The 14288-nt window shown below is 41.8% G+C and overlaps 1 protein-coding gene across 4 annotated transcripts in view; it reads right to left on the reverse strand.

The window, feature by feature from the left end:
* The window catches only part of LOC121293707 (cytoplasmic phosphatidylinositol transfer protein 1-like), a 322349-nt gene that overhangs the window by 80625 nt on the left and 227436 nt on the right, over positions 1-14288 (reverse strand). For all 4 annotated transcript variants that reach the window (XM_041216893.1, XM_041216891.1, XM_041216892.1 and 1 more), the window contains one exon: positions 3868-3875. In XM_041216893.1, coding sequence (XP_041072827.1) covers positions 3868-3875 — 8 coding nt within the window. The remainder of the gene's footprint in view (positions 1-3867; positions 3876-14288) is intronic.

Raw genomic sequence — 14288 nt, forward strand, 5'->3', positions numbered from 1 at the left:
CATTTTTGAAATCTTTATATATTTTTAAAAACTCTGTCTCCCCGAGGCAGCTCTGTGCCTCAGGGAGATTCTGAAGCGCACATTCATGCGCATGTGTGAAGTTTGTGCTCGCCCCATTTGCCCTCGTTTCTGCCCCCCCACCCCCCACCCTCCCCGGACAGCCTCACGTTTCACGCTGGATGGGCCTCAATTGCGGGTGGCAGTCGGCTTTCTGGCCGCACCTGACCACCACCATCTGCTCCCGCTGAACCCGCCCGCCAAGGTCTAAATTCTGCCCAAGCCCAAGGGTGTAGGAAGTCATGCTTCAATTGCATAAAGCCCTGTTGTGCAGCAAGCAGTTCAGAGCAACAAGGGCTGCAATTTCGTTCTGAGTTTGGAATCCCAGCTTTGGATGCATTTTCAGGTCCCCATCCTGCGTTGCATCAGACTCTGATGTAATTTTTGACAAGCAGGCCAATTTGTGGTCAGGCTGCATATTTGCTGTTCAATTAAGGACGGTGGATGGTCTCCTGAGGGTGGAAGGCCAATAGGATGCTCTCCAGCAATGACTGTCAGTCACCGGAGCTGCCGATAGAGATAGGAGAGAGACAGAGAGAAAGGGCACCTCAAGGTGAAAGCACCCTCTGAAACTTTTTAAAAACTTAAAAAATAAAAAGAGGCTGCCAGATCATTGTGGGGGTGGAAACTCTGCACAGTTGGTTTGCGGCCACAGTTGTGGCCATTTCACAATTGTAGCCTTGGTGGATGAGGGAGTTGAATAGTGATAGTTTGAGTGTTGGCTCCTTCGTCTAGTCTCCATTCATTGGCTGGGATTCGGGCTCAACAGGGGGCCTGACAGCTGCCAGGAAAATTCTGGTTGGCATCTGCACAATGGACTTAAATAGGCCCATCAAGGAGCTTATTTAAAAATGGCCTTGAGGTGTGAATATGCTGACAAACTAGCATGCCAGCTGGTGGCAAGAAATTGCGGGCCTATTTGTTTTTGTTCCTGCATTCACGCCTGTTTAAAAATTTGGCCTCACACCTTCAGTGGTATGTACTGGCCTTGGAGGGAGTCCAGCATAGACTTACTATAATAATATCTAGACTCCAAGGATTAATTCATGAGGGGCGATCAAACAAACTAGAATTTTATTCCCTGGAATTTAATAGATTAAGGGGTGATATGTTCCAAGTTTTCAAGATATTAAGGGGAACAGATAAGGTAGATTGGAAAACCATTTCTGCTAGTGGGAGTCTAGGGCAATGAAGCAAAATCTAAAAATTAGAGCCAGACCTTTCAGGAGTGAAATTAGGAAACACTCCGCCAAAAAAGTAGTCCAAGTTTGGAACTTTCTTCCGCAAATGGTAACTAATGCTAGAACAATTGTTAGTTTTAATTCTGAGATTGACTGATCTTATGTAAACCAAAGATATTAAGAGATATGGAGAAAACGTGGGTACATGGAGCTAGGTATAGATCAGCCATGATCTTATTCAATGGTGGGACAAGCTCAAGGGGCTAAATGAACTTCTTCTGTTCCCATGTTCCTATGCACTAGTTTTTCCAGGGTTTGGTACTTTGGATTAGTTTGGAACCTGCCTGAGCCAGCAAAAGCTAGGTCTAGAATTATTTAAAAAGGATCTGCCAACCGAAGTCACTACATATGACTGCAAAACCATAAAAGTTCCAATTCAGATGTTCATGTTTTCTATTTTCCTCCCCATCTCTCTTGAATATGATGATTTAATGTGGGGAACATTTATTTTGAGCCAGCAATCCTTCAGCACCTTGCCTAAGTAGCCATTCTTCATGTGTTACCCAAGTTAAAATATGTTGGAAGGCTATCCAGTTGTTGGGCATCACAGGTAAGCAAAATCCTGTCCTCACCTGTCCGACACATGTTCATGTTCCAGGATAGCAGCCGACTTAGCTAACTCCCTCTTACCCACTCAGCCGAGCAGAACAGGACGTTGTGATCAATCTCACTATCGCCACTGCTTTCTTAGTTGGTATCATCCTTCTCTTTATAGACTAGGGCTAGAATTTTCCAGTCCCAAATCAGACAGGAATGGAGCCAGGCAGGAAAACAAAATGGCCATTTTCCCGAGGGTAGGACAGGAAGTGGGCCCAGAACAGCCCCACTCCTATTGACACCTCACTTACATTGTGGCAGGTTCAGTAAGAAGCCTTCTCTGGAAAATTTTCCAATTTTCTGAGAGGTGGTCGGGGTTCAGCAGCTGTCGGGTTTTGTATCAGCTGCATGGAGGTGGGAAGAGTTTAAAAGGTGAATAATCTTTTAAGCATTTTGGATTGTTTTTATATTTTCAGTTTACACATCTGCTGAGATTAGCTGAGGTCAGCCTGTTTATTTGGGGGATTTGTGGGCTCTTGATTGCAATCCAGATTTTATAATAGGACTTGTGAGTTCATATATTTACAAAGTGAGTAATGGGGTGGGGATGGGAGGGGCAGAGGTTTGGGGGGATTCTGGAAGGTGGGGTGTTTAGATGAGTGGGGGTGTTTCGGCGGATGAAGAGGTGGGAGAAAAACACTTAAGTTTTTAAATACGCTTAGATATATTTTGAGGCCTTCCCGATACAGTTCAACATTCACTGCAAATCCATCCTAATACCTGAGCCAAGGTATTTGGTAATGGACAAGCACGGAGATGGACTTTTAATCGGCTCACTCTGAAATCGGCCCACCTCCAGCCCTACCTCGGGTCTGCCTGATTGGGCAGCAGGTCTGCCTCCAGGCCAACTAAGGCCCTGGAGACTGGCAACCTCGAGGTGGAGGTGGGAATGCGATTCTGGTTTGTTCTCGCCTCCCGATTCCCACCTCCCATGGGAAAATTCTGGCTTAGGAATCAACTTAGGGCATATCTTCTCCATATGGTTCAGTGCAGTGCCATAGTAGATGATGTTTTTACCAATTGAACAACCAGGATAGCCCATCTATTTATTTTTGAGTCTATGAAATAAAGGAAAATGTAAAAAGTAATGAATCTTGCTTTGGTGTAAAGAGAACACAAAGGCCATACATAGCTTCTGATTTTTATACACACTTGTTACTAGAAATGACATAAACCAGACATTTCCAAGGAGTTGTTTCTATGGGCTGCATAGGTGCATATCATGTAGCCTTGCAACCCATAAGTAAATATAATTCAAGTTGCATTGTACTGCATGTGTTCTAATTTATCCATGAACTAAGACAACAGGACTAGGAAAGGCCCTCTCTAACTTCCAAATCAAATTGGGCAGTTCACCAAATATGGTCATAACCCAATGTATGCATTCAGTCCTCTAGTAGAAGCGCATTTGTAGGGACATTAGATAATAATGTTGGCATAAGAATGTGATCTGCTTTTAGGCCTAAGCTAACAAAGACAGGAGAAGCTAGCTCAGACATAGAAAAATAAAAATGTTAAATAACAGCTACCAGTTTATCTTAGGGTGACTTGCCTCCCAATAAGTTTGTTAATTCATTGATGAGAAACAGTCCCTATTGGTGCCAGTCAAGTAGCTTGCCCAAGTGGGCATTTATTCAAACATGAACCTTGAAAGTGTTGGCACTGTTGAAGATATATTTAGTGCTCCTACTGCTGCCCCAACTAAAACCTCAAACTAGCTAATTCAGCAAAGGCTGCCAATCACACCTCAAACCTTCCTGGCCTCAATGTTTCAGCTACTCACTCTCTGAGCCACTGGTGGAACTGTTAACAATTCAGATAATATTGGTCCTCAAATAAATCAGAATTGGATTCTATGTGAAATAACAAATTGAATACTTAAATGACTACTGCTTACCAATTTTAAATATTCAATTAAGTATTTCACAAATCAACTACCAAACAAAAGTAAAATAATGCACGGGGTACTTACTGTGTATTCTGTATCATGTCCGAACCAATAAAAAAGCACATAAAGAGAAAGATAAAGAGACACAGTAAATAAAGGTAGTTTGGATTTATTATTCACAATGAACATTTTAAGTACATATAGCAGTTTAAAGACTACAAGCTAAATATTATAAGCAACTGGTCAGGCAATCAGATTACTCTGAAGAAAAGTGCAATCCAAAACATCATTAAGGCTGCCACACATTTGGCTTGGGGAAGGGAACAGAAAAATCCTAAACACTCATCAAGGTCTGTTTTATATGTTTAATTTCTGATTGGTTGGTTATTACTTCTACAGTCATGATATTCCGTTCTGTTTGTCATCAAAATGGAAATTTAGTTGTGATTCAACAAATTCACTGCTAGGTGAGTAATAAGATGTACACAATACTTACTTCAGACTTTTTTATTCAACTTTTGATTTTGTTTTCATCTGAAAGCATAAGTTCTTCTTTCTCTGGATCATTCACTAATTTTGGCTAATATGTGGAATGGACAGCCTAATTCCAGGCCTCTGCCAATGTCGCTACACATTTGCAGTCAGAAACTGCATCAGAGCAGCCCAGAGGTCATCCTCCTTCAGGTTACCAATCCGCAACAACATGACTGAAATTGAGAATTCAGCAATATGGGGGTACATTGAGAGGGGTGCAGATCTCCAACAAGGTTCTCCTTGGCTAAATGTGTTGAAACTGCTATGAACTGTTCTACCTCCAAGTATAGTTATACTTTTGGAAAGTCAGACTAAGGGTACTAGTTGCTCAGGTCTACAAGCACGTTGTCTTTATACTTTAATTTCAAGAAATGCGTTCATCTGGTCCCAGAATTGTAAAAATAGAAAAGATAAATCAGGAATAGTGATGGCAATGCTGTCCATTATTATACATCTGAAATCCAATTAAATACTCGAAGGACCAATAAGTAACTGCAATAAAAATGGTAACTGAATTCTCAAGTAATCCTAAATAAAATATAACAGATTCACTTATGGCTGAGAATCTTTCCAAAGGGTGGATATTTTGATTCCATGTTACAGTTCTCAAAGGAAGAAACAAAGAGGTTGATTAAATACCACAGGCTGGCTCGACTCCAGTGAATAAATTATTTCCTGCAACATGACAAACATGCCAGTTTTATTTTTCACTGAGTCAGTGTTTTAAACTTACTTTTGTTTGACTAATTAGTGTTGATCACGGCACTGTGGAGAACCTTCTCAGAAGATCTCCTTAGCCCAACAATATGAGAGACAATAACAATCATTCTGAGTTAATGAACGTCTCTCCCAATATTACTTCCTCTTCTCCATGCTAGTTCCGATGTACTGTCTATAGTGCTCGCTATTTAAGTATTGTAAAGTGTGCAGGAACTGCTTTCAATGTAAAGCACTATACTTTCATCTAGTAATACACAAGTCATCCACAAATGAATTTTGATGACTGATTGGTATTGAAGACTGAAAACACTGATCAGTACTGGCTACATAAAGGGACACATGGAGTCATCATTGAGCTGTTGAGGTTGAACCCTGGTATAGTGGGTCCTTCTGCTGTTGCAGTGGACATTCCATTTTTTATCTGATACTTAATCTTGGTCAACACACAACAGAAATTCCAAATCTGAAAGGTGTTGAATTGTATAGATTTGTGCCCATAAGACTAGTGTTCAGTTCAATTATAGCCACAAGACCTTTCAACTGCTTTCCTCCAGCTGAGTTCAAGTCCAGATATCTATTTGGATTTTTCACATCACAACAGGAATTTAGATTGGCAAATGAAGGTCAATCATATTTTTATTCTGCAGTCTCTTCCTTTATCTCCAGTAACAACCGTGCCTGATGTCCTATTTTTTTCCCTGCTCCATTGTAACCAAAACACTTCTTTCACCTCTCATTGTTCAGTTACAATGATGTGTAGTATTTCTTCACCTGCTTATTGCCTTGCTCAATTCCTTTTACAAATTCTAATTGCAGCTCTTCCTAGAATCTGCTTTACCAAGTATAACCCACCCAGTATTTTCTCATCTTCCCCCCAAAAAAGTAGATACAATTCTTGATTTCTTTCTGCCTTTTCATTCCTTCTGCATTGAAGATTTCAGATTGTCAAGCACTGCTTGTATGAAGATATGAGAAAGTTAAGGGCGTCAGAAATAATGTGATGTCTCTCAGAACTGAGACTACTATGTTAGGTAATTACCACAATCTCATTTACGATATTCAGCACACAACATTAGGTACAAACCTACAAGGTGACAAGATATATTTGAATGTGCTGCAGGCTATAAAAGAAAGGATTAAAACTGAATATCAGAGTGTCACAGAACAAACTACAGATATATGACCCGACAGACTCTGAGATGAAGAAAACGCACAAAATTACCTAGGGATCATGAAATGATTGCTTCAGGGAAACTAACATAACAATTTATGTATATCAAAACTGTATCTTAGTAATGCAAATTCCAAACTATCTCCGGGGTCTTAAAAACAAAACCAACTCATTGGGCAGCATTATGACACATGTATGCTCTACCATTGTGCTTTAGGAGGAGGAGTTTGTCATTGCTGGCATACTAAATTCCCTTTTTAAGCCACTGAGGTTATGAGGGTTTCCCCAAAGGAGAAAAAGAATTGGAAACAAAATTAAAAAGTGAGTCTTGCACTTTATTAGGCTGTAAGAATAGCACTGGCAGAATGGTGATAGCAAATTACTTTCCTGCTGTCAACAACAAAAATGTGCACAATCCAGGAAATGAAGAACAAAGAATTGGTGGGGGTGGATTGGCAGGAGGGGGGGATCAGCGGGGTGTGCATGGCGGATAACTAAATAACTTCAAATCAATGGAGCCAAAAATCATGCAAAAATCAAGCGTAGAGGATTTGGTTACATTTTGGTATTGATTGTGACTGGGCTTTGTGTGCAAATCAACATTGAGCTATTTCTTACAATTACTTTCCTAATTAACTACAAAACCATGATTAAAAGTCTTATTGTTTTAAATACCAATAAGTAAATAAACTGCATTTTTAAAGTGTCCAACAGTACTGTCTTAGAATGTTCTCGAACTAGATCAATGAAAATTGATTAAGGTGAGATAATAAGGGGCATGCAAGGAGACGGTCAACTACACCAGAGTGAGATGGAGACCGAGTGAGTAGTGAATTAGGCTTCAATGGGAATTCAGTGCTTGGGGGAAAAAGAGGTGTGGTATACATTAGAACAATTCTAAGTCGGGAACAGGAACAGTTAAGCTGGGTACAAGCCTCAATTTTGGAACTGAGTTTAAAAAAAAACAAACAGGCACATCACAGAAAAACCTTAAGTTCATTGGTTGGTAAACTGTTGTTAGGAAGTGTCTTTAAATAGCTGTAAATTAGAAAGCATATTATTTTTAAAGAAGTAGCCACTTGGATTTGAGGAAGAAACACTAGGAATAAGGGAAGGTCAGGGTCAGTAAACAGAAGTAAAATAAAGTTAATGTAAGGGAAGTAAAGATAAGACATGGCAGGACTGCTCTGTCATGTGGAATACATGTCCTGTAATATGTGGGAAGTCATGGACATGACTGGTGACCTAGATGGCCACATGTGCAGGAAAGTGCTGCCAGCTGCAGAAAATTGAGCTCCAGGTTTCGGAGCTCGAGCGGCGGCAGCTAGAGTCACTGTCGCACATTCACGAGGCTGAGAGCTACGTGGATAGCATATTCAGGGAGGTGGTCACACCGCAGGTTAGGAGCATAGAAAGGGAATGGGTGACCACCAGGCAGTCCAAGAGAATCAGGCAGATATTGCATGAGTCCCCTGAGGTCCCAGTCATTAATTGGTTTTCCGTTTTGGACGCTGGTGAGGGCATTGGTTCATCAGAGGAGTGCAGTCAGAGCCAAGTTTGTGGCACCATAGGCGGCTTGGCTGTAAAGGAGGGGAGGAAGAAGAGGGGAAGTACAATAGTGATAGGGTATTCGCTAGTTAAATGAACAGACAGGTGTTTCTGTGGCCATAGACATGACTCCAGGATGGTATATTGCCTCCTTGGTGCCAGGGTCAAGGATGTCACCAAGTGGCAGCAGGAGATTCTTCTGGGAGATGGTGAACAACCAAGATGTGGCCCACGTTGATACCAATGACTTAGGTAGGAAGAGGGGTATGGTCCTGCAGTTAGAGCTTAGGGAGCTAGGTAGAAGATTAGCAAGCAGGACCTCAAAGGTGGTATCTCTGGATTACTCTCAATGCCACATGCAAGTGACTACAGAAATAGGAGGATAAGGCAGATCAATGCCTGGCTAGAAATTTGATGCAGGGAGGAGGGCTTTAGATTCCTGGGTCACTGGGACTGGCTCTGAAGGAGGTGACGCCTGTACAAGCTGGACGGGTTGCACCTCAACAGAGCCAGTACTGAGTTCCTTACGGGACGTTTTGCTAGTGCTGTTGGGGTGAGCTTGAAACTAACTCGACAGGGGTGTAGGAGCCTGGAGAGAATATTAGAAAGTAATACCAAGGTGCACAAAATACTGGGAGAGACAGATAACACTAGAATGGAGCACAGTAACCTAACAGGCGGAGTCGAAGTAAGGGAGAAAGTAATGAAGTCTAAATCAGGGTTATACTGCATGTATGCAAATGCATGGAATATAGTAAATATGATTGCTAAGTTACAGATGCAGGTTGCCATACGGAATTATGTTGCGGTGATAACAGAGACCTGGCTCAAGGAAGGGTAGGACTGGGTGCTAAATATTCCTGGCTACAAGGTGTTCAGGAAAGATAGGGCTGGAAGAAAAGGAGGAGGGGTGGCTGTATTGGTTGAAGAGAGCACTGCAGTGCTGGAGAAAGAGAATGTCCCAGAGGGTTCAAGGACAGAATCAATTTGGCTTGAGCTAAGGAGCAAAAGGGGTGCAATTACATTGCTCATTGTAGTGTATAGGCCACCAACTAGTGGGGAGGATGTAGAGGAACAAATCTGCAGGGCAATTACAGAGAGGTGCAAACATTATAGAGTTATAATGGGGGACTTTAATTATCTGAAGATAAACTGGGATAGTGGTTGAGTAAAGGGCAGAGAGGGGCAAGAGCTCCTAGAGTGTGTTCAGGAGAATTTTCTACAGCAGTATGTGTCCAGTCCAACAAGAAATGAGGCACTGCTAGATCGAGTTCTTGGAAATGAGGTGAGCCAAGTAGATCAAGTGTCAGTGGGGAACATTTAGGAGACAGGGATCATTGTATCATTAGGTTTAGGATGGTGGTAGAAAAGGACAATGGGCAATCTATGTTAAGAATAATTCACCAGGGGAGAGCCGATTTCAAAGGGGCAAGAATGGAGTTGGGCCAGATAGACTGGAACCAAAGGTTGGCGGACAAACTGTAGCTGAACAAGGGGCAACTTTGAAAGAAGAAATGGTTTAGGCACAGTCAACGTATATTCCCTCAAAAACGAAAGATAGGGCAAATAAATCCGGAGCTCCCTGGATGAAAAAGGAGATAGAAATTAACATAAATAAGAAAGAGTGTGCTTATGACAGGTATCAGGTGGAAAATACAATTGAGAACCAAGCTGAATACAGAAGGTTCAGAGGAGAGGTAAAGAAGCAAATAAGAGAAGCGAAAATGGATTATGAGACAAGACAGGCAGCCAAAATAAAGGGGAATACCAAAGTCTTCTACAGGCACAAAAATAGTAAAAGGGTGGTAAAAAGAGGAGCAGGGCTGATTAGAGACTAAAAAGAGAACTTACACATGGAGGCAGGGAGCATGGCTGAGGTGTTAAATGAATACCAGCATAGGAACAAGGTGCAGGAGTACGCCATTTGGCCCCTTGAGCCTGCTCCGCCATTTAATAAGATCATAGCTGATCTGATAGTAACCTCAAATCTGCATCCTGCCTACCCCCGATAGCCTATCCCCTTGCTTACCAAAAATCTATCCACTCCTACCTTAAAAATATTCAAAGTCTCTGCTTCCACTGCCTTTTCATGAAAAGAGTTACAAATTAGGAATCAGGAGCAGGAGTAGGTCACTCGGCCCCTCGAGCCTGCTCTGCCATTCAATAGGATCATGGCTGATCTGAATGTAAGCTCAACTCCACATTCCTGCCAACCCCCAATAACCTGTCACCCTCTCCTGTTGTTAATCATGAATCTATCTAGCTCTGCCTTAAAAATATTAAAAGACTCTGCTTCCACTTCCTTTTGAGGAAGAGTGTTCCAAAGACTCTCAACCCTCTGGGAGAAAAAAATTCTCCTTATCTCTGCCTTAAATGAGCGACCCCTTACTTTTAAGCAGTGACCCCAGTTTTAGATTCTTCCACAAGAGGAAACATCCTCTCCACATCCACCTGTCAAGACCCCTCAGGATCTTATATGTCTCAATCAAGTCACCCCTTACTCTTCTAACCTCCAGCAGATACAAGTCTAATCTGTCCAACATTTCTCCATAAGACAATCTGCCCATTCCAGGTATTAGTGTCGTAAACCTTCTCTGAACTCTTCTAACACATTTACATCCTTCCTTAAATAAGATGACCAATATTGTACACAGTATTCCAGATGTGGTCTCACCAGTACTTTGTACAACAGAAGCATAACATCCCTACTTTTGTATTAAATTCCCCTCGCAATAAATGATAACATTCTATTAGCTTTCCTAATTACTTGCTGTGCCTGCATACTGGCTTTTTGTGATTCATGCACTAAGACACCCAAATTCCTCTGCATCTCAGAGCTCTGCAATCTCTCACCATTGAGATAGTATGCTTCTTTTTTATTCTTCCTGCCAAAATGGACAATTTTGTTTTTCCCCACATTATACCCCATTTTCCAGATCTTTGCACACTCACTTAACCCATCTATGCCTTTTTGTAGCCTCCTTATGTCCTCTTCACAGCTTACTTTCCTATCTATCTTTGTGCCATCAGCAAATTTTGGAACCATCCCATCCATCCCTCCAGCTAAGTCATTTATATAAATTGTAAACAGTTGAGGTCCCAGCACTGATCCTGTGGCACACCACTCGTTACATCTACACTTTGTATCTGTCTTTACCATAGAAGCAGATGGTGACAGAGGAGGAAACATTGTCACTAGAAGAGTTCAGATTTGATAAGGAGGTGATATTGGATAAACTGTCGGTACTTAAAGTTGAGAAGGTACTGGGACTGGGTGAGATGCATCCAAGGCTAATGAAGAAAGTGAGAGTGGAAATTGCAGGGGCACTGGCCATAATCTTTCAGTCTTCCCTAGACTCAGGGGAAATGCCAAAGGACTGGAGAATTGCAATCATTATGACCTTGTTCAAAAAAGGTTAAGGATAAGCCCAGCAATTACAGACCAGTCAGTTTAACTTTGGTGCTGCGGAAGCTTCTGGAAACAATTATTCGGGATAGAATTAATAATCACATGGAAAAGTGTGGGTTGATAAGGAAGAGCCAACATGGGTTTCTTAAGGGATAATTGTATTTAACTAACTTGTTGGAGTTTTTTGAAGAGGTAACAGAGAGGGTTAATGAGGGTAATACTTTGATGTGGAGTACATGGACTTCCAAAAGGCATTCAACACAGTGCTGCACACCAGACTTGTGAGAAAAATTATAGCTTATGGAATAAAAGAGACAGTAGCAACGTGGATACAAAATTGGCTGCTAATGGGAAACAGTGAATAATGGTTAATAGATATTTTTCACGCTGGAGGAAGGTTTGTATTGCAGAATTGGGACCCTTGCTTTTCCTGATATATATTAATGATATGGATCTTGGTGTGCAGGGGAGAATTTCAAAGTTTGCAGATAACACAAAACTTGGAAGCATCATAAATTGTGAGGAGGACAGTGTAGAACTTCAAAAAGACATAGACAAGTTGGTGGAGTGGGCAGATAGGTGGCAGATGACGTTCAACGCATAGATGTGTGAGGTGATTCATTTTGGTAGGAAGAACATGGAGAGAATATAAAATAAGGGGTACAACTTTAAAGGGTAGCAGTAGCAGAGGGACCTGGGTGTATATATGCATAAGTCATTAAAGGTGGCAGGAGAGGTGGAGAGAGCAGTTAAGAAAGCATACAGCATCCTAGGCTTTATTAATAGGGGTGTAGAGTACAAGAGTATTTGTACGTATGCTGAACTTGTAAAGGACACTAATTAGACCTCAGCTAGAGTACTATGTACAGCTCTGGGTGCCACACTTTAGGATGGATGTGAACGCATTGGAGAGAGTGCATAAGAAGTTTACAAAAATGGTTTCGGGGTGAGAAACTTCAGTTATGAAGATAGTCTGGAGAAGTTGAGGCTGTTCTCTTTAGAGGAGAAGGCTAAGAGGAGATTTGACAGAGGTGCTCAAAATCATGAGGGGTTGGACAGAGTAGATACTTTGCATTTCTGCAACACCATTACATATGCCAAACAAAGCAATGTATTTTAACACAATTTACATTTTACACCACTCATGCCATGATTGATGGGCAGCATATGTCAGGTCAGGATACAAGGGTTGAATGGAGAAAGCATTTCAACCCATACAGTATATCCTGTGGTTTAGGTCATTCACGCTATCTTCTGTACCCCTCTCTGCCTTGGACCGAAGTCCAGATTTTAATAAGGGTCCGCTCAAAAGGTTTTTGTTTTAATTGAAATGAATTTGCTTGATTACTTCTTTTTGTTCTCCCTTTCTAAGTAAAGTGACTCATTCTAGGGTATGGTTCTTTGGTAGCCCTCCAGTGCCTTGCCCAAACCACCATTATTAATTGTGAGCCTAAGAGACAATGAGAGAAAGGAGCTCCCAAGCCCCAGTAGTAGAAAAGAATTGAATTAGGGAGAAACTGTTCCCGCTCGTAAAAGAATCGAGAAGGAGAGGGCAGAGTTTTAAAGTGATTTGCAAATGTGAGGTGAGAAAAAACTTTTCACACAGCGAGTGATTCAGGTCTGGAATGCACTGCCTGGAATTGTGGTGGAGGCAGGTTCAATTGAGGCATTCAAGAGGACATTAGATGATTATTTAAATAGAAATAATGTGCAGGGCTGTGGGGAAAAAGGCAGGAGAATGGCACTGAGTCATAATGCTCATTTGTGGCCAGTGCAGACACAATGGACTGAATGGCCTCTTTCTGCACCGTAATAATTATGTGATATTCTCAGGTAAAACTAATCAAAACAAATACATTTTTGAAAGATTTGCTCCATTAATTAATGCTCTGTGTACCTGTAGGTGTTACATCAAAGAAAGAAAAGGATGGAATCTTAAATAAACTCAGCATTTGGATTTAGAAGTGATACTTGGAAACTGCAGCTTAGTAACTGTGACAGTCTGTTCTATCAGCTCAGTAAGAAGTGTTCTCTCTTTCTACAATAATTTGTATGGCAATTATGTTAAGACAGATTTTGCTAGGTTCATGCAAAATGCATTTCTGCGACACCATTACATATGCTAAACAAAACAATGTATTTTAATACAACTTACATTTTACACCAAGCTGTGTAGGATAGATCACTATGATTGATGGGCAGCATATGTTAGGTCAGGATACAAGGATTGAATGGAAAAGGCATTTCAGCCCATCCAGCATAACCTGTGGTTTAAGTCATTCACACTACCTTCTGTACCCCTCTCTGCCTTGGACCAAAGCCCAGATTTTAATAAAGATCCACTCAAAGCTTTTTGTTTTAATTTAAATGAATTTGCCCAGTTTCTTCTTTTTGTTCTCCTTTTCTAAGGAGCGTGACTCATTCTAAGGTATGGTTCTTTGGTAGCCCTCCAGTGCCTTGTCCAAACTGCCATTGTTAATTGTCAGCCTAAGAGACACTGAGCTGCAAGGAGTTCCAAAGCCCCAGCAGTAAAAAGCGCTGAATTAGCACACACAGTTGCAAGAACAAGACAGCCAATAATCCAGCAGCACTGCAGAATGGTATGCCATTTAGTTGTGAGATGCAGGTCTATGCTTAGAAGTTCACAATCTTAGCTCTGACATCACTAGAGAGACACCTGCACACAAAATAGGACCTGAGGGAATTAATTTTTCCCAGGTCACTTTCTAGAGCAGGCTCAGGGTATGTTTGATGAAAGCACCCTGACGGAAGACCATGGGCTGTTGGTGGTGGTGGCAGGGGCTCACACCTGCCATCTGTAGGGGAGGAGCTGGGAGGGTGGAAAGAGTGGTTAAGGGAGAGGGAACGGCCTGTCAGAAGCAAGGCAGGTCAGGGGATGGCTCTCAGTAGCTGACCCCTGCCCAATGCTGGGCCCTTCAATCAGGCACTTTGAACTAAGGACCACCCCTGGGAGCCCGAAAGCAACCCTACATGGGTTTGCTTGTCAAGCTCCCCGCAGAGCAAGCCCCCTGCCCATTACTAAGTTAATACCAGCGGCGGCAGGATGAGGCCTCTAAGTGGGCATTAATTGCTCACTTAAGAGCCTCAACTGCCGGCAGAGCA

Source organism: Carcharodon carcharias, chromosome 22 (genome assembly GCF_017639515.1).
Source record: "Carcharodon carcharias isolate sCarCar2 chromosome 22, sCarCar2.pri, whole genome shotgun sequence".
NCBI classification, from domain to species: domain Eukaryota; kingdom Metazoa; phylum Chordata; class Chondrichthyes; order Lamniformes; family Lamnidae; genus Carcharodon; species Carcharodon carcharias.